At 40.0% G+C, this 20094-nt stretch overlaps 2 protein-coding genes across 2 annotated transcripts; one reads left to right on the top strand and one right to left on the bottom strand.

Annotated features, from left to right (window-relative positions):
* The first annotated feature begins 150 nt into the window (after positions 1-150).
* On the top strand, positions 151-3235 carry LOC149738710 (stAR-related lipid transfer protein 6-like). The gene is made up of 7 exons (XM_089874410.1): positions 151-1009; positions 1083-1132; positions 1193-1328; positions 1623-1737; positions 2211-2237; positions 2302-2395; positions 3023-3235. The coding sequence occupies exons 1-7, from the start codon at positions 902-904 to the stop codon at positions 3168-3170; spliced, it is 678 nt and encodes a 225-aa protein (XP_089730536.1). The 5' UTR covers positions 151-901; the 3' UTR covers positions 3171-3235.
* Positions 3194-19993, bottom strand: LOC149738711 (uncharacterized). The gene is made up of 13 exons (XM_089874326.1): positions 19858-19993; positions 11285-11585; positions 10815-11020; positions 10148-10248; positions 9821-9976; positions 9429-9573; positions 8760-8875; positions 8219-8438; positions 6190-7641; positions 5954-6120; positions 4602-4776; positions 4436-4544; positions 3194-4042 (listed from the first exon to the last, which is right to left on the bottom strand). The coding sequence occupies exons 1-13, from the start codon at positions 19895-19897 to the stop codon at positions 3892-3894; spliced, it is 3339 nt and encodes a 1112-aa protein (XP_089730452.1). The 5' UTR covers positions 19898-19993; the 3' UTR covers positions 3194-3891.
* Positions 19994-20094: the final 101 nt, after the last annotated feature.

The following is a 20094-nucleotide window of genomic DNA, read 5'->3' on the forward strand; positions in this document are numbered from 1 at the left end:
TGTGGTATATTGTAGTAACGCGAAACGACAGCCGATATTTTCGTGATCGGTCGAATCTCGTTCAATTCGTCGATCAATATACGCCACCCAGAAGTCTTGATTCGCTCCGTCGCGCCCGTCTTTGCTTGACATATTGACATTTAGTAATGCGCACTTTTCAGGCCACCTCCATGGAAGTGAATGAATGTACCGCGGTATGCCGCCCGCTATTATAAACGCGCGTGTGTGTTTTGTAGAGGTTAATTGCGCCACACAATGTTTTTCGGTGGTGATTTTTTTGCGTGAAGTCAAAGTATCTTGAAACTCAAAAGTTTTATTCTATTTGAGTTTCGCTTAGGCGAATGATTTCACAGAAAACATCAATCAGTAAATTGTGAATACGTTACATCATATTCGTATTTAGTGGGCGGGGTAAGATGGGACTTGTTTTTATTATTTATCATCCCATTAGGTAGTAAACCCAGAATATTTACAGAATTATATAACGGTATTCTCACGACGCTAAGTTAGAGCGTTTTAATTGTAAAAAATAGTTTTAGGAAATGTTGTGGGGAAGATGGGACAACTTTCCATTCTACTTTCTCGTGTGGTATAGTAAACAAGAGGATTCAAATAATTTTAAAACCATTTCCTCACGACTTCCACAAACCGTTGTTAATTGTTTAAAACACGACCATTGTATTTGAATATTAAGTGTTAAAGGTGATGTCCCGTCTTCCCCAAACCTACTATAAAGGTATCATCGTATCTCCACAGTATAATTAATACATAATTTATATTCCATATACTAAGGTATGCTGACCTCAAAAACTTTCGGTTTGTTTGCCAAGTTACTCATTCATTGTTGCAACCCAGTATTGAACAATCTACTCACTAATTGCGACAGTGCGTGCATTAGAAAATGACGCAGGCCGAAGCAGAAAACTTTAAGGTGCAAGCAGAAAAACTGGAAAAGGAAGCGCTTGAGGTCATTAACAATATAAATGGATGGACGTATTTAAAAACTGTGGTATGTGACTTTGTACTTAAAGTTTAACACATATCATTCAAAAGCATAAAAAACCGTATGTTTTTTTACGCAGAGTAACATAAAAGTCTACTGGAAATCGTCGACTTATTTTACTGGACACATGTAAGAATAGTATATCAGCCGCATAAGTGTAACAGTAGGTTTATTGGTTGTGTAATACAGCTACAAGTTCGTGGTGGAGGTCGATGCTTTGTATTCAGATGTTTTTGACGTAATGATTCCACCGTCGTGCAGCAAAGAAAAGTTGAAATGGGATAAAAGCTTGAAACATTATGAGCAATTGCGTAAAGTTTCAGAGGTATAGGCCTATACCTATGTTCTATACTCGCTCAATATCGGTATGCTGAATTCAGACAATAATACAAATACTGCCTAAAACCGCATTTTTAAATAATAACCCATATAGTTTGATATATAGGCTATAAAGGCGGACGGAAACGTAGCCTATACAATTTGGTTATTCGTTTGAACATGTTGCCTAAATATGTTGACTACAGATGTTTTATAGGCAGAACCGTATATATTTCGTCAAAGCAATTCTCTTTGTGTTGCTTTATATGTTTAACCATGATTTATTTGCGTTTACTTAAAGGATATATCGGTCGGATTAATCATTACCCCAACTGCGGCTATGGGGCTTATATCGAAGAGAGAATTCATTGACCTGTATTGCTGCAAAACATACGACTACCAATGGAGTAATCCAGGTATATGAGCTATCTTGGTGGTCTTAATTAAAACGTCAATCGAGGTAAAACCGCAAAACCACGCATCGTGTAAATGTAAGTTTGTGGTAAAGTGAAGATCTATGTCTAAGTGTTTATTAGAAGGAATGTGGGTTCGAATCCTACCGCAGTCAATCAAATTCCAATCTTACATTTTGTGTGTAATTCTAAGTGTTTATTAGAAGAAATGTGGGTTCCATCAATCCTACCGCAGTCAATCAAATTCTAATCTTACATTCTGTATATGCCAATTAAACGAGAAAAAAAACTCTTTTAAGTTATAGACTTTTGCTTAGCCTCAAATCAACAACAATATGGACTTTTCCTGTTAAACATTTTCTCAGAAATATTTAAGACGATCACATTTTAGTTTCCCATGGATATTTTACATTCCTTTTATTTCTTTATGATGGTCACGATAGTTAACTACTGTCACAAAAAAAACTTTTTTTTAGATTACGGAAAAACATGTTGGATTTTCGGTAAGTCCAATTTTAATTTATATGCAGCCAATGTTATGCATATAGTAACGCATATAAACTGCAGGTAATAGCGTGGATATTCCAGGTCGAGCAATTACACCGGGTTGCGTACGTGGCCTCAACTACCCCGGGGGTTACGGAGTAGCAGAAAATAAAAGGTATTAGGCCTATATGCGACTCTTTCACGCATTTGCTTTTACTAAATTCAAAATTTAAACGAGTTTTACATTATTTATAGTCGTTGGGGTAAGATGGGATACCTTCAGCACATAATATCCAAATATCCTAATCGCGTTTTAAACATTTAACAATGTTCTATAGAAGTCGTGAGAATACGGTTATATAATTCTTCGAATTTTTTTGTTTGCTACCAAATGGGTCGCGAAAATAGAATGAAAACAAGTCCCACTTCCCCCAACCTACTAAATGGAGTTTGTTCTTATATTCAGAAGTGTCACGCAAAAATTTTGGGCCATTACCTTTCTTTACATAGCTCTCATAACAAAGTCTGGAATTTCTATTTAAAACCACCGTACGCGTAAAGGCGCACACAACGTATAGTAGGGTGGGGGAAGATGGGGCACATTTATCACATATTATCTAAATATCCTGATCACGTTTTAAACAATTAATAACGGTATACGGGAGGCGTGGGGATACGGTTTTAAAATTTTTCGAATGTTTTTTGTTTACTACCAAACGGGACGAGAAAATCGAATAAAAAGCTGTCCCATTTTACCCCACCCCACTCTATATTCGATATTTCCCTAACACCTGGCCTATAGGTCGCCGGACAAATGCTTCATTGAATTGTACGTGCACACTGATGTTGGGGGGATGATACCTCGTTCTCTGGTTGAAGCAGCTTTACCGTTACAGCAAGTATCGTATGTGACCCATCTTGTAAAAGAAGTCAAGCGACGAAAGAAGTAATTCCGTTTCGTCGTAACTCTCACTTTGGTTTTAGCGAAAATAGAGGTTTATTACTCGTCGCAGCAGCTGGGTTATCGTTGTAGATATATTTCGCGTAGAACAGAGTAAGGAAAACAAACGAAATTTGAAAAAGAAAGAAAAGAACGAACAGTGACCATTGGGGGGAATGTGCTGGGAATGACAGCCGCGAGATGGCGCACCAGGGAATGCTCAGCACTGACCTGAGATATCCACCAATGACGATAAACGACTGTGTAGTAACATAGGAATAACAATATAATGGAAATAATAGTACGATCGTAGAACTTGCACTTGAAGGTATAGTGCGAAGAAATAATGCTGCGGTTATGACGTTTTGAATTCATATTATGACGTCACAGTTGCACCATTTTGAACTGAGCACCCAATTCTGGAGCAAAATTTAAGAAGTTTTTTTAGCCGAAGAAGTGAGCGAAATACTTTAAGATTGGTCTAGTCAGGTGCGTGAGGTTATATGGGTGTATGACGTATGTGAGTGGTGTTAAAAATAGTCGATTGAGATGTCAATACATTGATAACCTGGATGGAAATTCCAAACCACTCTGGAATCGAATGTGGGCGAATTTCCTCACTGCGATTTCACAATGGCTTGATTGATGCGCGAATAAACGAAGGAAACTGCGCCGAAACGTGGGGGTTTCCTGTTCAAGTGACGGCGAACAACACGATTTTCGGTTCCAAGTCAGCCGGTGACGCGTATTGCGTCATCAGGTGACGTCATCTCGTCGGCGCGCCTCCTCTGACGTAAGGCTGCGTTGTCATGGGTGATTGTTACGTCACTGGGGGATTCTCTTCCGGACGGAGGGGTGCGTTGAGGTAGTTCGGCTTCGGGGCTGCAGAAAAAGTAGGAGTTAAAGTGGGGAAAGGGTTTGATTGACAGTTGGCTGAGCTACGGAGTCAATTACGCCGCCATCGATTCATCGATTGGCGGAGACGAAGAGGCATTTTGACGTCACAAAGCGATTCGATGCGCGGTGCCAGGCAGAACACAAATTAAATTTCCACACGAGTGGATCGCACCCCCCGCCACGCTTAAGGGATGCTAGAACCGTCGCGACCAATCGGACGAGTTAATCGAATCATGTGACAAGCAAGGAAATCCCTGCGGATCGTTGCAAGACACAGCGGCTGTCAATCAAAGTGACAGACAGATCAATCAGCAGCTCGACCGTACCGAACACAACGACACGTGACAAGGACTATCTACCTCACACACACACACCAACCTGGCGCGTTCCGCTTCTGTGACGTCACAAGCGCGATGAGCTGGCGACGGAACGGAAGTGACGTGATCGACGGAAGCGCGATTTCCGCGGGAGGTGATTGGGCAAGATCCTGTGTAAACAATATGCGAATGAGTGTTCGGCTTGTGGTAATAACAAAGCAACTTACCTTCGGTGATATGGGCATTGGAGTGGTTACAGAAGTCGTCCACTGTTGTGGTTGTGTATGTTTTACACCAGGTGCATGTGAACTCGGGTTTGGATGAATTATTGGTGTTGTTGTAACTCAGGGTAGGAAGGGCTTTGCGCATGCGCACTGCATCAATGGAGCCGGCCATCCAACTCTGTGGGAATAAGTCATAATAGAAAATGGCCTCGAACTGCTATGTTCATACATGATAAAATGCATTAAAACTAACACATCTTTGAATATGAAATATAAGTATATAACGGAATATACAGAAAGAAGAATAATGATTGATAGAGTTTTTAACTTTTTAACCCCACTTTAAAAGGCAATTTTGCGCTTTGGGAACCATTTTCCTAACGGAGTGTTCACATCTGGGAGTATTTCGCAACAGAAGACGTGTTCATTCAACTTAATTATAAAAAAAAAACATATTTCAACCTGTGGACATAACAGTCAAACGTGATAAAATGCAATGCAAATAAATGAACATAACTATGTACGTGAGGTTAAAAGGACGATCGCGTGTTCTCTTCACTTTAATTGTTCAAAACACGCTGTATACTTTAACACGTTAACATCTAATCAACTGGCGACGCACACCCGCAGTGTTTACGAAATCCACGAACAGTATAGGCTCTTAAACAGAGGCGGATTAACGAACGTGCAACACTGCGCCGATCATGGCAAAGCACACTTGGTTGATTTGATGAATGCATCGAGACAGGCGAACCATCGATCACATCGCAGGGTTATTGTAGGATCGTATATCAATGCAGTAAAAGCGCTCATCAACCATTCGCGTTGACGGCCCACCGTATTTCATTACAAATATTTGATTACAAACCCGAAGATTGATATCGCCGTTGATCGCCATGTTTGCCCGCGGATCATAAACCTCATGTCCCCCACAGCGGAGGTGAAAACTAGCATTCAACGTTCACGCTTATCGAGCTGCATTATCGTGAGGAAAAATTTCCGCGCTGGCGTTACATAACCTACGCGACAGCTCGCCATCATAGACATCACATCACACACTACCAACGTTGTCCTTTTGTCAATCGACGATGTTTCCGCACATGCTGCATCCCGTCCCCCCTTAAGTGATGACACCTACCAGCTAACAATACCGCGAAACGTAGGTACGACTATGATTCATATCTCGATACCCGTTCGCCACATCTCGAGAGGGCACAGCTGGTGACGGACGCTTTACCGTTTTGTTGTTACAGCGGCTTAAAGCGACCGTACCCGGTCGCCCGATTAATATCGGCGTTATAACTCACGTATGATAAGTTGGCTTGTACCACACACGAGCATACAGCTATCATTACCTTGGCATAATTCAGGGGCACGTTACAGCATTCCGCAGTGTTTTCCGGGTCGGGAAGTTTCAGCTTTGATGACGTCATTTGGTGAGGTGACAATGACGTCACGAAGCGAGCAAAACAAACATTCAGTTTCAGTAATTGTTCTTTTGAAGGTTCGAAATTACGCACGGCTATAAAACAACATGGTTAATTTATGAAAGGCAAACACAAATACGTAGGCTGGGCAAACTGGCACTCACCTTCTTTAGTTTGCCGACGTTCATCATTGCTTCGGCCATGACCACGAACCCCATTGTGTTGTCGCTTTGGGTCAATGTTTGTAGGTTTATTTGGAGGGGAAGAGTTTATATTTTTACCGTTTGAGGCCTCCGGTAGAAACGGTTTTGTTTTTTCGCCAACTTTTTCGCCGGACAACTTTCGATCAACGAGGTCTTGCATTTTTTGCAGAGGGTTCACGTCTGGACTCGAATCTTTGGGGACGATCAAGTCCTCAAAAAGCGAAAAGCAAGACTTTTTTGGGTTGATAGGAGCCACTACTGAAGACGAAGACCGCTTCTTGCCTTCTTCAACCCGATGTTCGTGGCTGTCACGCTGGGCGAAAGGGTATCGGTGTTCCAATTCAGGTCGATTAACGATTTTTAGCATTTCTTGGATCGGGTTGGTGTCGCTTGGCGTGCTATCAATATGCAGGGGAGCGTATTCAGATTTCTTTGTTTTTTCGGCGGCATCCGTCGAAGCGGATTGGCCCGGCTTCATGCCCGAGAATAGACTCTGCATATTGTCTTTTAAACTCTGCAGCGGGTCTTTACCAGGATGTGTGCCCGAGTAAGCGGATATAGGATGCGTCGGGCTATGCGCGGAAGTTCTTTGCTGATGGTGGTGCCTGGAATTGGCGTAGTCTGTTTTCTTAACTGTCAAATCGAGCGGTGACTCCGGCTGCCTTTTATCGGACGCTGTTATAGTTTTAGTATTTGGCGATTTCGATTGGCGACCGTGTGTTGAGTTTGCCGGCTTTGGTTTCATTTTTTCCTGGTCCTTCATGGCCGAGAAAGGGTTGAACGAACGACGTGTGGAGTCCAATGTACTGGCTTTGCTCCTGGGGTGTTCCACTTTACTGATAGCGCTTTGGATCGTGCTCTCCAATGACTTAATGAAATCGCAGCTCCCGGTATGCTCGTGTGTGGTATCGCTGACAGACGGAGTTTTGACGTAGCTGTCTGATTTGCTGTTCGGAGACGGACTGAGGCTGCTCGCTTCGTTGGATGATGAACGGGTACTAGACCGGTTGTTCGGTCGGTGCGCCTTTCCCGTATCGCTTAAACTTGGGGAGCAAGACGGCTGCGAAAGACTCATTGGTATAACTGGGTTATGGTGGCCGCTCGGCAGTTTTAAATCGGAAAGCGTCGGAAAATGCGAAGCTGAAAACCTATGCTCGGTTAGACTTTTTATGGAGCTGAATTTTGCATTGCACTCGGTGCATGTCAGTGCTAGGTCCGTCTCCGAGGGCGAGCTTAGCCCGTTTACAGTGGGGAGGTGGGGCGGTAGGAGGGGTGGGTAGCTGCCTGGGTAGGGTAGGGACATGCTGGGGTTTAGAATGGATGGGAGGAAATTTGGTGACAGACTGGAGGCCAGCCATGGATAGGAACATAGAAGGTTCGCGCATGCTGCTGCTGCTGGGTTGGCTGACATAGCTGAAAGTATAATACATGAACATTTAGGTATAGTGGGGTGGGGGTAGATGGGACACCTTTAGCACAAAATATATAAATATCCTGGTCGTGTTTTAAACAATTAACAATGGTCTATGAAAGTCGCGAGGGCAAGGTTTTATAATTCTTTGAATGTTCTTTGCTTACTACGAAAATGTACGAGAAAATAGAAAGAAAAGATGTCCCATCTTCCCCTATCCTACTATATAAAATAAAAGTATATAGTATAAATATAATAACATAAATAATAAGGTATAGGTTAGGGTTAGATGGTACACATGCGTTATTATTCTATTTTATTGTTAAATTTGGTAGTAAACAAAGAATATTTAAAGAATTATATAACCGTAACCCGCGACTCTTAAAGAGCGTTGTTAATAGGTAATATGAGATATTGTATGCTAACGGTAACCGTTTTACCCGACAGACTATATAAAAACATATGGTATTAATAAGGTATCATTCATTTTATATGGGTATTCTTAGAGATAGGACTATAGGGGTCTATTATTCAATACATAAAACATTATGTTTTAATTTAAATTTATTAGCTGATTACCTCCCAAAAGAGAGAAATAGAAAGGCGATTGAGCTAACAGGGAGGCATCTCTTAGTGAAGCACTCGCGTAGTTATTAAAGTCGTTATGTATTGGTGGGTTAGGGTGCTTCTTCTTTTGCTGCGATGAAGCTTCTAAAACAGGCTCGTTTTTCTGGCTCCACAGCCGCAAGGAAGGCACGTTCTCGTAATGCTTCGTCTTGATCATATGCACGCTAAGATCCTGGGTTTAAAGTCGAAGTTTTTGAATTACGATTTTTGGTAAGAATTTTCTAGCAGTGTTTTTTAGGACTTGATTTTTTTGCGATTTGAGATGAAAGCGAACTATTTTTAGTACGTAATGTCATAACGTGTGCAACACCGCACAGAAATAGTTCAAAAATTAGGTTTATAAAAGACCTCTCTTACAGTTTTGAAACTTATGCATTTTCTCTTACAGTTTTGAAACTTATGCGTGTACTATGGCTAGTATAAATGCCTATATAAAAAAACAGGTTTAAACTCAAATATAAATAGCGGAAAACAACGAGCAACCAAATCTTACTTGCAGTGATTCAAACAAATTTCCACACCCCATACAAGTGAGAACTTTCTCTGCTTGATTTTCCTCTTGCTCGACCGTGGATCGTCGTTTTGCTTTCGTTTCTGCCGGTTTATCCTCTAAAAATTATATTTTTTAAACTATATACATACCCTTTTTCATTTCTTTAATTTTTTTTTAAAATTACCCTTTTTAACTGTTTAAAAATTAAGTGTCTAAAAAAACGCCGCGTAATAAAAAGACATATACATAAGAGGAAAATAACACAAAGTTGCAAATTAAAAATAGTCAAAACAAAAAAAACTGATTACAAAGTAATGAAAAACTTACTTTTATTCCAAAATTAAACCGCTTTATAGAATAGACGACACACAATTGTTCACAAGTGAATGTAGGTGTTGGTAGATTATTTATGGGGTGTAGAATTCGCGTTCGAATGTAAATTAGTTTCCGGTTGCCGTAACAAATAACAATTAAGGATACATGATGTATTTGCGTGTGTGTTAAAATGGCCAGCTGGCGTGTCTTCTGCAACCTGTCATGTTATAGTTTCGGATGTACTGGTATAGACCAGGCCAATATTACACGAAAAATACATTGTTAGGGCAACGTAATATTTCACTATATAAAACTGTAGAAAAAAATTCAGTGAAAAATAAGCAACGGACTTACCAAGTTTATTCACAGTGTTGGTATCACGAAAATGTCCGGTTTTATTCATATGCACCGTGAGATCGACCAGGGTGTTGAAAGGATCACCGCAATCACGACAATGAAATTTACTCGCACCAGTGAAGACAGTGCTATACAACTTCTCCTGAATTAAGAAATATAAAACAAAACGATAAAGGAGCGTAAAAATAGTTTTTGTATATGCCTTTAAGAATGTTGCTTATTTATCCTCGCGTGGCGGTGCAACAGTAGTCATTATGCTTATTCAATACGAAGCAAGTTAGCGTTGCACTAAACCCAGCTATTAAACCGGAAAATCGCTCTTGAGTTATAACTACACAAAGAAATTGATGAGAATTGCGAACTGAAGTGTTGGGGGGAGAATAAAGTACCTGGACGGGGGAAGTACCCATGCCAGCCATGGTAGCTGACCGTTTGAGATTGGATACGTGTGAATGGGAGGACGTAGTGGGCTGCTTCTCGTTGCCGTTTACGCACCATCTGTATCTCTCTGCTTTGCTTTTGCTTAGGCAGTTGTTGTCACTTCGCTGAAATAGGAGAAAAAAAAACATAAATAAAAACTAATCCAATCGCTATTTTGACAGATTTAGTAGTTAAAGGTGTTGTAAAAAAATACGACCTGACAACGATCTTAAATTTGATTTAACAGGTTTGCTAGTTATATGTGTTATAAAAAAAATAAAAAATGATATAAGTACCTGGACATTCACCCAGTTATTTGAACACTGGTCGTAAAATTGCTTCTGTCGTAACATGGCGTCCATTAGTAGTTTCTGGGCGCTAGTAAGAGACGCAAGGTCTGAAATAAACAATTTTTACCACACATATAAGACATTAAGAGACCAACAACGTAGCTAAGCAACCGAACCAATTTCTGTTCTCAAACTGATTCATTCAGAATTTATATTTGCGTAACGATTTGCACTGTAATATTACTGCTTAGGTATAAATATAAATTGTCTATATGTTTGTAGCTACCTATACTATTCATTATGTCATATATATATCTTGGCTTAATCACGTTAACATCCTATGTAAGACTGAAGAATCAAGCTGTTTATGCTTTGAATGAATGAATCACCTGCCTGTTCTAACTGTATGCTGCATCCTGTAGCAATGTATTCAGATGTTTCTGCAGTTTGATGGCGGCGACAAAAATTGATGCCCCCGTTACAAAACCATGTAAAAAGTACGAAAATACAAAATAAATACAATCTGGTCGGAACCAAAAAGCTTTAAATCTAAATTTCTGCTAAATATTTTACAAAAATAAAAACAAAAATACAAATTTTACTTTTTCCAAAGCTGTGTATCCGTTCCTCACTATGCTCCAATTAAAACCTTTAAAAGAATGAAGTTACTTACCAGATAATTGATGTTCATCCAAGTTGGGGAACAGGTTCACAGGAGAAGTGGAATTTGTGCTTGGGTGTGGGGAGCCTTCTTTGTTTGGAGTGGCAGCCACATACGAACGGTGGTCAGAATCCACTTCTGAGTCAATAGACTGGCTATACTTGCTATCATATGTTGCTTTAGATGGGGAAGGGATACTGGAAGGGGAACTTTGGTGCCTGAAAAAGGTTTAAAACAGTTTTACAGCCAGCTTTTGTGGCTAAAAAGTTGATTTAAAATGAAAGTATTACAGTCTTAACACTGTTGACAGTGAGGCTAAAGTATGTAGGCAATTAAAATGCAACTAACATTTCAACAAAGCATATTAAAGGGAGTGGGCCAAATCTGGTCTAAATCCTGAGTCTTCGATATGGACCTTATCACATAGAATATAATAGAAAAAAATTTAAATACAAATTTATGTATATTATAAAAATGCTGACCTGTTTTGGTTTCGCTTAGCTGGATGTTTCCACGACACAAGAGCGTCTTCCAAGTAATCCTTAGCTTCGTTTGAATCTTTCCCTCTGCCCTCTGACAAAAAGTTCTTTGTAAAGTCCATGAGTTTTTGACACGAGGCATCCATGGTTTTGGCTTCGCAGGCGTTATATTTCTTGGTATCTGTGCGATTCATACCATTTTGTTCGGGGGTACAGGATGTTTCAATTTCACGAGCAGCGGTTTGCAATAAGTTTTCCTTGAAGTCAAGTCCTAACTCAAGCTTGCAATTACCATCACCAGAATCTAAAGGAGGACAAATGACAATCAACACATTCTGATAAACACTGCTTAGATATGGTGATTGGTAAATATAATATTTTTATTAAATTGTATTATTACCCTTCAAAAGCGTGTATATTTATAAGTAAGATAGAATATTTTTTATAGAACATGTTTATTCGTATAATATTATATCCTAATATTTAAAAATATGGCAAACTGACTGGAGGAATATGTTGAAAAAGCTGACTACACAAAATAACATCCCACAATGTAAAGCATAGTTTAGCACCACCGACAAGACCCATTCAATTAAAGTATTGACTGCCAGAACAGCAATGCAACAACAGTGTATTCAACACCAAGAATTCCCGGTTTCCCTTCATTGGCTAAATGGCAGTCTCAGAAAAACCTGTCAACATGTAAATGGCTTAAGTATGAATGCTCCCTAAATAAAAAGGAACAATTCGGTCTCAATTTGTCGGCTCTGTATTAATGTGGAGCATGTTTACCATTCATAGAAGGAAACAAATGACAGGTTAAACCACAGGGCTGTCAATTCCGAACCTGACATGCCTCAATAATCAAAGTTCCCAAGCCCACAAAACACAAAATTTACAACGCTGTGTTTCACATAAGATTAGGAATAAACAGAACAAAATTTAAAACAGAAACTTTACAAAACACAGTTTCTGCAACGAAGCGACAAAAATGTCAAGACAACACTTGGTTTTGTTGGATTTTTCAAAATACGAAAACAAAACGGGCATCACTGTTCGGTCTGCGTTGCTGCGCAATTTGGCCATCGCGGTTTAACTGGTGCTAATGATCACGTATCTCGAGCGAAAAGGTTCTTAAGGGCGGCAATTGGGCCAGAGCTTCCTGTTCGTGGACAAGCGGTTTCTGGAAGCGCGGCAATAAGGCCGTGGAGGCGTCAGTGCTGGGAAATACAGGACATCTGAGCTCAACCCTTGGGAACTTGCATGTCGCACTGCTGCCATGCTACATATAACTAATGGCTTCATTCTCGTCGTAACTGTATTGTACACTGTTGCATAAATGTTCTGTACAATTTCTGACTTAATTTTTCCCCTCACGCCTGTTTCAGATACAGTAATTTATAATTTGCCCGCGCATGTGTCATGTAACTGCTGCCACTAAAAGGGAAGCGCACTTCCCTGTTTGCGTATGCCGTATATGCACCACCTAGGCTATGACACTCTCTTTCGTCTTGCTGTTTCATGCTGGTGACGAAAATCGCCTGTTACCTCACACAACACCGTAGCGAGCTACTCGGATTAAGAGCTTCGACCGGCGCCTCACCCCTCTCGGTCGTAAATTGGATTCCTGTTTTCTCGCGCACAGAAAACAATAACCCTGATTGATGGACGTGCGCTGACACTGACAAGCGCGCCGCGCACACACAAGAGTGCACGCTCGAGCTAATGACGCAGAGCAGGCAAGCACCATGATAGATAAGCTGTCCAGAACGCCCGAGTCGCCATAAATTCTCATATATTGTATTCTGGTGCCCGGACAAAGGGCGTGTTGCCCTGCTGTTTTAAGCCAAACTAAACAGTAGCGTCGGAGCGCCAGGATATTGCGGCGCTAATTTATGGACAATAAAAGTGGCACCTCGCTTATTGCGAGATCCGTCGCGGCTCGTCAGAACGAACTTTAATGTTTAACCGCTCACATGACAACGTCCAATTTCGCTAATTAAAGACACCGCTAGGCCGTTTTAAAAATGGAAACATTTTTCAGCGGCGACGACGGTTTAGATGTCTTATTATCCGTCAAAATAACATGCGGTCTCATCTGCTCATTTGCAGACCCAATTTCCGCTGTTAGATTATTATTACACGAGGCGAGCACTGCTCTCGTGTTCTCTCACAACAAAACTGACAAAATGACACCTTTGCTGTAACCCATACATTACAAGAAAACCTCTGCATGCATTTAAGTTAGAACGTCCAGGTATATTATAATTTAGATTAACCAGGATTCAACCATCACGCCCAAAATAACATTTTATAAAAAGTTCAGAGCAACGCTATCCTACAGTACTATAGGCGTGTCAAAACACTTTTTGGTCCAAAAACCTTGAACAAAACGGTGTTGCTATAGCAGATGTTTAAATAAAGCTCATACTATGTTATAGTTGTACAGGTGATATTTTGGAATGGAAACACTGGTCGTCAGTGCTTCCGCCCACACTCACCATGGCTATAAATCAACTACAGCAGTCGAGTCGGAACGACGGGGCTGAATTTGTTTTAAAGCAATTCATCGGGCCCTGGCGAAGGAAACAATAAAGCGACGGAGGGACGGTAACATTAGGCAAGTGACAGAAGCGATAAATTCTCATTCTCCATCCTGCGTTCTTGTTAACCGAATAATCCATCACCAGAGCGCACTGTCTCGAATATTGCTCGCGACTGGGCACGAGAGGAGAGGAACACAATTACACAATCGTTTATTTTGGCAACCCCTTTCTGTTGAAATGTTCGCGACAAAGTGCGGTTGCGGGATCTTTCAATATAGAGTAAAACAGCAACTCCCTGCTTAAATAGACACCCGGGCTTGCAACTTTGCGGGAGTGTCTATAAATGTACTGTCTGTGTGGGGAATTTCCGAATTATTCAACATATAATCGAACACTATAAAATTGAAACTATGCCTAGTTTTGTAAAACACGGATTTATTTTACCCGCCTATACTCCTTTGCATCGAATTTCCTTTACCTTTTGAAAATCTGCTACTGTCTTTTTCCACTAAAACGAACTGAGTAGTACTGACATAGCATGTTTAAGTCGTGTTGTTTTAAGAGTTAGACAAGGACAAGCAGCGTTTCAGATCGATACCTTGTCCACTACCAAGCTTGCCGAATTCTATTGTACAAATGCGGTGTGCTTGCGGCTGCACAAACCGTGTACTGTGCTCAACTGCATAACATAAGCATCGACTGGGCGCCTTAAACTACAGGTACTCGAAAATCTAGTGCGACGCGGCACCGCACAAGAACAACGGGCACAAACCAAAACAAGCGATTCGCCAAAGTGCGTAATCGGTACGCTCCTAAAACAAGCGGGTCCTGCACGTGTAACATAACGGACATCAAAGCGCCAGCCACTGCTTTGAGTGCTCAGCCATAGCAGTGGGACAAGGAGTAACGCGACACGGACCGCACATAGATCGGGGAGGGTCGGTTTGATTGACAGCGGGCAGACCACTCAATAATATCCCACTCGCGGCAACGAGGCGGTCACAAAATCGAATGGAAAATATATAATTGGTCGGGACGTCTCCTTGCATCAAAGCGAGTTCGATCGCTTTGATGAGGCAACAGTTCGAAAGAATATTCGGGAAATTTGGTGACAAAAAACTGCAAGACGAAAATTGCAGGAATGGACGCTAATTTGGCAGAATGTTACAATACGCATTTTGTTTTATAAAAATTCCTGTTTATTAGCGCACACATTACTCAACAAGATCAGTAAAAACGATAAAATGAAATAACAACGCGACTTTAGGATATGGGTTCGTTTTCTTACAGCTACAAAATGGAGCCAAAGCGTTGGAAAACTGCGCCAAGCATCTACTGTTGCGTTTTTCCGTGAATCGACTCGGCACTGCCACCAGCCGACCTGATATTTCCCTAACAATGAGACGGAAATTGCGCTTGGTCGTTTAGAACGAAAAAGCAATAAATTACCCCAGCATGTCGGCGATAAAGGTAATTATACGGTTGTTATGTTTGGTTTACAGCGTCGTCTGCATACAGAGTGACAGCCGTCTTTAGGAGATGGTAATCGTATACATGAAGACTCTGCAGCGTACCATGATCCTTGAAGCTTCACTTTATACGCTATGCAGGTCATCTGATAAACAGTTAGACAGCAGGGCATCGTGTTATGGAGTCGTCCGGGGAAAAATGTGACAGCTGCCACCGAAATGTCAATACAAGGTTAACGCTGTATTAGCTGTTTCGGGTGAATACTGTTGCATATCGAACAAAAAAGTAGCTCGTTTTACACATGGGGCGAAAATATTGCCAACACCCGATCGTCTGTAATCCGAAGATTACGCAACAAGCAGAGCCGCTTTATACTGGTTTAATCTTGCTTCTGATTAACCGCGTTGCCCTGCTTCGACGGTAATTTAATAAGGACAACGAACCGAAGCGGTTCCCAACCAATTGCGGCAATTTAAAGATTGAAAACGGAATGTTTCTTATGGCTGGTGAAAGGTTAATTTCCTGGCAACTTGATGGCAAAGAAATAACACGACGGAGGTCTCAAACCAAAGATTGCATGATGCACTACACCAGAAATCAATAACGCAGAATAAGTTTTGTTTTAGATTTATCGCTTACACAAACAGTGGTATCGTGTCGAACAATAATAACGGCAAAGCTCTTTGCTGGTGTACTGTTGCCGTTGTATTTTGAATTATTCTTTGCCCCGTTTGCGTTACAGATAAGAGCACGGAGAAAATATTGATACGTTTTCAAGCTGTCAATCCATATTGTTATTCGGATATTAGACGGGGTAGCGTGACACGGCGCATTTATAATTGATGAAACGATTTCGTTTGACGGTAAAACTAGTTGGGAAAATCCATTAAACTTCAGGTACTGTCAGGCGAATGCTGTCAAAACCAGCTAGGAGTGGCAACGAACCGGGCTCTATTGGGAAATAAGCATGTGCGTAACATCACACCGTAACACGAAGACAGTGTTTTGAGTCAGGACAGAAAAGCTCAAGGCCGAGAAACTCACGGGAGAGTCCGCTTGATAACAACTTCAATTATGATGGATCGAATTCACTTTATCCGGCCGACCCCGCACCGACCTTCCCTAATAAGCGCCGCGATCCATACAAACCTTTAACATCCATCGTAATCGGGTGACAAGCTCCACTCAGCCTGTCTTCTTTCTGCAATTGATTGATGGTAGACGAGAAAAGCACCGAAAAAACAAGCGGTGAATGATTTTAGGCTATCGGGAGAATAGGCTTGCCCTACAACTGAGATATGCGATAAACACTCACTAAGCGACGTCTAAAACATAAAACGAGACGATGAATTTACATTAAAAAATGCGACGTATGCACGTATTAGGTATTTTGATCAACTTGGCGGTTTGTGGTTAGAACCGAAGTGCTGAAATTGAAACATAAAAAGGGCTCACGAAACAGATCTGACAAGGCGGTAGATATGACATGGCGCCTTTACACAATGCAGAGCTCATTAAGTGAGATTCTAAAAGAGCTGCCAACAGCGCGACATTTATCACTGTCTCTTATGATCATGTTGACCTTTTCATGGCCTTCTTTCCAGCGCCCTTCCGAACCACTTCGCTACGCGGGAGCTGCCAATGTAAGCATTAAAATACACATGTAAAGCGACGCGACGATCTATCATTATTCCCCTCGCTTGACGGACCCCCATGTTTACGAAAAGCAGAAATATGCGTTGTGTACACAAACTTCGGGATGAATGAACCAACATTTTTGGGTCAAACTGTAAAAAATAGCGCGATCGAGTTCGCGGTGACACAGCTTTCAATTTATAACATACTCGTTCGAGTTCAGCGGTTCACCACATTATTCTTAAACGTCAAATCTGAACCGGGGTACTGCGCTAGCTAAGGCACGAAGTACTTAGACTAATCACGCCACTATAACAGGGTAGTTATCGTAACGTATTCTTTAACATAACAAACCAACTTTGCAAAGCCAATAAAATATTTATTGCACAGAATGATATTTGCCGCTTTGGCAATTACATGCCTGCCAAGTAACAGCTATTTATCTGTTGAGTATGTCAATCAAACTTTTAATCACGGCGATCTACAGCGAGTGATTCACTGTTATTACATTCGCCTGAGACGGTCATTTAGCTTTTAATGGAAAGCCTGTAAAGCAGCTAGAGTTACATTAGGAGGCGCCAAACGACCAAAACTAATCGTATTCGCATCCTACAGGCGAACATGATTGATCAGTAACCACTAATCATAGAGTTATGTGTTGGGTGTCGGTTGCCACACTGGCAGAGGATGTTTCGGATAAAACGTTATGAATGCAAGATATGGTAATGCCTGTAAAGTGACAATGTATATTTAATGAAACTGGCATTGCATCCAACAGCAAAGGGTTTATGGTGACGTCAAAACCCCATAAAGTAAAACACAAAGCAAACAGCATTCCAGCCTATTACAAAACATTTCTATTCTATCCCATCATCAATAATTAAATACTAAACAAGCTTTAAACATATGTATAAATAAAAAGTGTCAGTGTTTATAATTATAGACCATTATGGCTTCTATTAACAAATATGCTGATACAGTTACAAACCTAGTCATACATAAGGCTAATTAAAGTAATAAAACAACTTCCTTTTGAACTGTGGTGATACACATGACAAACTGAATCATAATGTCCTTGTTTAACATCTTGATCTATACTCGAATAGAAACAGAAGACTACACAAGTGTTTATGCCCATTTAGTCACAGCAGTAAAGGTGAGTTTCATGTATAATGATGAAATGGGTAACTTACATAGCAGGTTAGCAGGCCAATAGTTCAACATAGCAAACTTTTATAAACCGACATATACAATTGTACAAATAAACAATTTATACATGACCCTTTTAAACTTCTATCTAATAAATTTTAAATACATATATCTGTGCATTGAGTACTCTCAGCAATTTTATGCTATTCATTATCATGTTTATGAAGTTTAACATTGTGTTTGTGGTATAACTAAAGTTTAAGTGCAAGTACTCAAACTTTGCCCTCATTTCGCATGGGATACATACAGCTATGGTCTATAATACATCCTGTTGTAGCCTATACTATTAATAGGACTCAACAAAAGTATCATACTTCATCTGTAGTAAAATGAAAACATGCTTCTTATACTACATATTATACTATAAGAAGCATGTTTTTTCATTAAACAAATGTGCAGCCAAATTACTTAGATTAATAAAACTACATAAAATTTAATCTGCTATATCTGAGCACACACAGACCTAACTAGCAATAAGATATTTCATTATTAACACCTGGTTACAACCTTACCAGGTAAACATTTGCTGCGAAATTTTCGAGAACTTTCTAAATAAAGCTTCAATACACTCTCTCCACCATAGCTTGATGGCAACTTTCCAGAAACACACAATGGCTGCTTGTACTAAAAAAGGGAAGGCCTAAGCACAATTAGCAAGGATGAACAACTATGCATGCAAGGGCAAGTCTGACATTAAGCCTTCAGGTTGAAACAGTATACAAAGGGATAAAATCAAAATGCTACCTGTTACTAAATTGGTATTGACACATTTACAAATCGATGCTAAGTCTGCATATTTAAAAATGAATTAACTAAACAAGATTTTAGCAAAACTATAGGCATCAAATGAAATGTGTTTTTCTACAGTATTAGTTTAATTATTAACACATTTCCATGCAATATAAAGAAAGGGAAAATTCTCCAAACTCTATTCCAGATTTTATCATCCAGCAACATTACAAAGATAGAACATCACAATTCACAACAAAAACAAATATGTTACTATATTCTTATCTTGGAATTTTGAATCTCCAACATTTTTACTAAAATATCAAGCATGGCAGAAGAGTAAACAACTAATTGGTTGCTGTAGGTAATATACTCTGTTTGTATTGGGACCATTTTTAACTCCATTGACACAAAATGTAAATGGGTATGAACCGTTTTCTTTGAATAGGCTACACTATATATGCAAATTAGCAGTTTGAATAGAGAAACCATATATATATATATATATGACAGTGACACATTGTTGCATAAGCATAAAGTTAGGGGTGCCTGAGGTGACATGTTAGTGAACAAAACTTTTTGAAAAGTTTTGTGAACAAAACTTACCATGTGGTTAGGTGCCTTTATAAACAAGCAGAGCAAAAATATATTTCATTTGCCACATTAATCAATGGGTTCCCCATACTTGATGACTATAGGCGTAACAGCATTTTAGGAATGTCACTCCAGGTTTGTTAAAAACTTTATACAGCATAGCAGCTTTTCAGAGTTGCCATTGACACTTCGAAAACAATCAAAGGATACTAACAAACCATACAGTTATACAACGAGTAATACTTTTTGTGATTGAAATTATTGTGAACTAATGATCTGTTGTGTCAGAGTATGCAATTATGTAAACAAAGTAAAAAATTGAACAAGAAAAGGCTTAAATATAACAATAAATGGTAATGACACATATTATAGTTGTATTTACACAAATCTTACTGTCAAGTTTTTGTGGAGCTCCTTGTTTCTTTCTGGTCATTTTCCATAAACACTTTGCTGGGTAGAGATTTCTTGTTTCCTTACTGCTTCATCATATTATCTAATCTCTGTATGAATGATCAAAATGAAGGGTGTTTAAAAGTGTAGTATGAAGGTGTTTAAAACTGCAATGTTATTACTGTAAATTTAGGTGAACAGGTTGCTTAAAAACGCTACAGTGTTTCTGTCTATGTTGTG

Source organism: Ciona robusta, chromosome 3, assembly GCF_009617815.1.
Source record: "Ciona robusta chromosome 3, ASM961781v2".
NCBI classification, from domain to species: Eukaryota; Metazoa; Chordata; class Ascidiacea; order Phlebobranchia; family Cionidae; genus Ciona; species Ciona robusta.

What these genes read in the sequence shown, in the direction of transcription:
- LOC149738710 (XM_089874410.1), top strand. Translation starts at nt 902, where the DNA reads ATGACGCAGGCCGAAGCAGAAAACTTTAAGGTGCAAGCAGAAAAACTG. An exon ending in AATTGCGTAAAGTTTCAGAG is followed by an intron (nt 1,329 to 1,622) that starts GTATAGGCCTAT and finishes GTTTACTTAAAG; the next exon opens with GATATATCGGTCGGATTAAT. An exon ending in AAAAACATGTTGGATTTTCG is followed by an intron (nt 2,238 to 2,301) that starts GTAAGTCCAATT and finishes TATAAACTGCAG; the next exon opens with GTAATAGCGTGGATATTCCA.
- LOC149738711 (XM_089874326.1), bottom strand. Translation starts at nt 19,897, where the DNA reads ATGACCAGAAAGAAACAAGGAGCTCCACAAAAACTTGACA. An exon ending in TGGGTACTTCCCCCGTCCAG is followed by an intron (nt 9,574 to 9,820) that starts GTACTTTATTCT and finishes TTCTTAATTCAG; the next exon opens with GAGAAGTTGTATAGCACTGT. An exon ending in CTATTTCTCTCTTTTGGGAG is followed by an intron (nt 7,642 to 8,218) that starts GTAATCAGCTAA and finishes TTATACTTTCAG; the next exon opens with CTATGTCAGCCAACCCAGCA.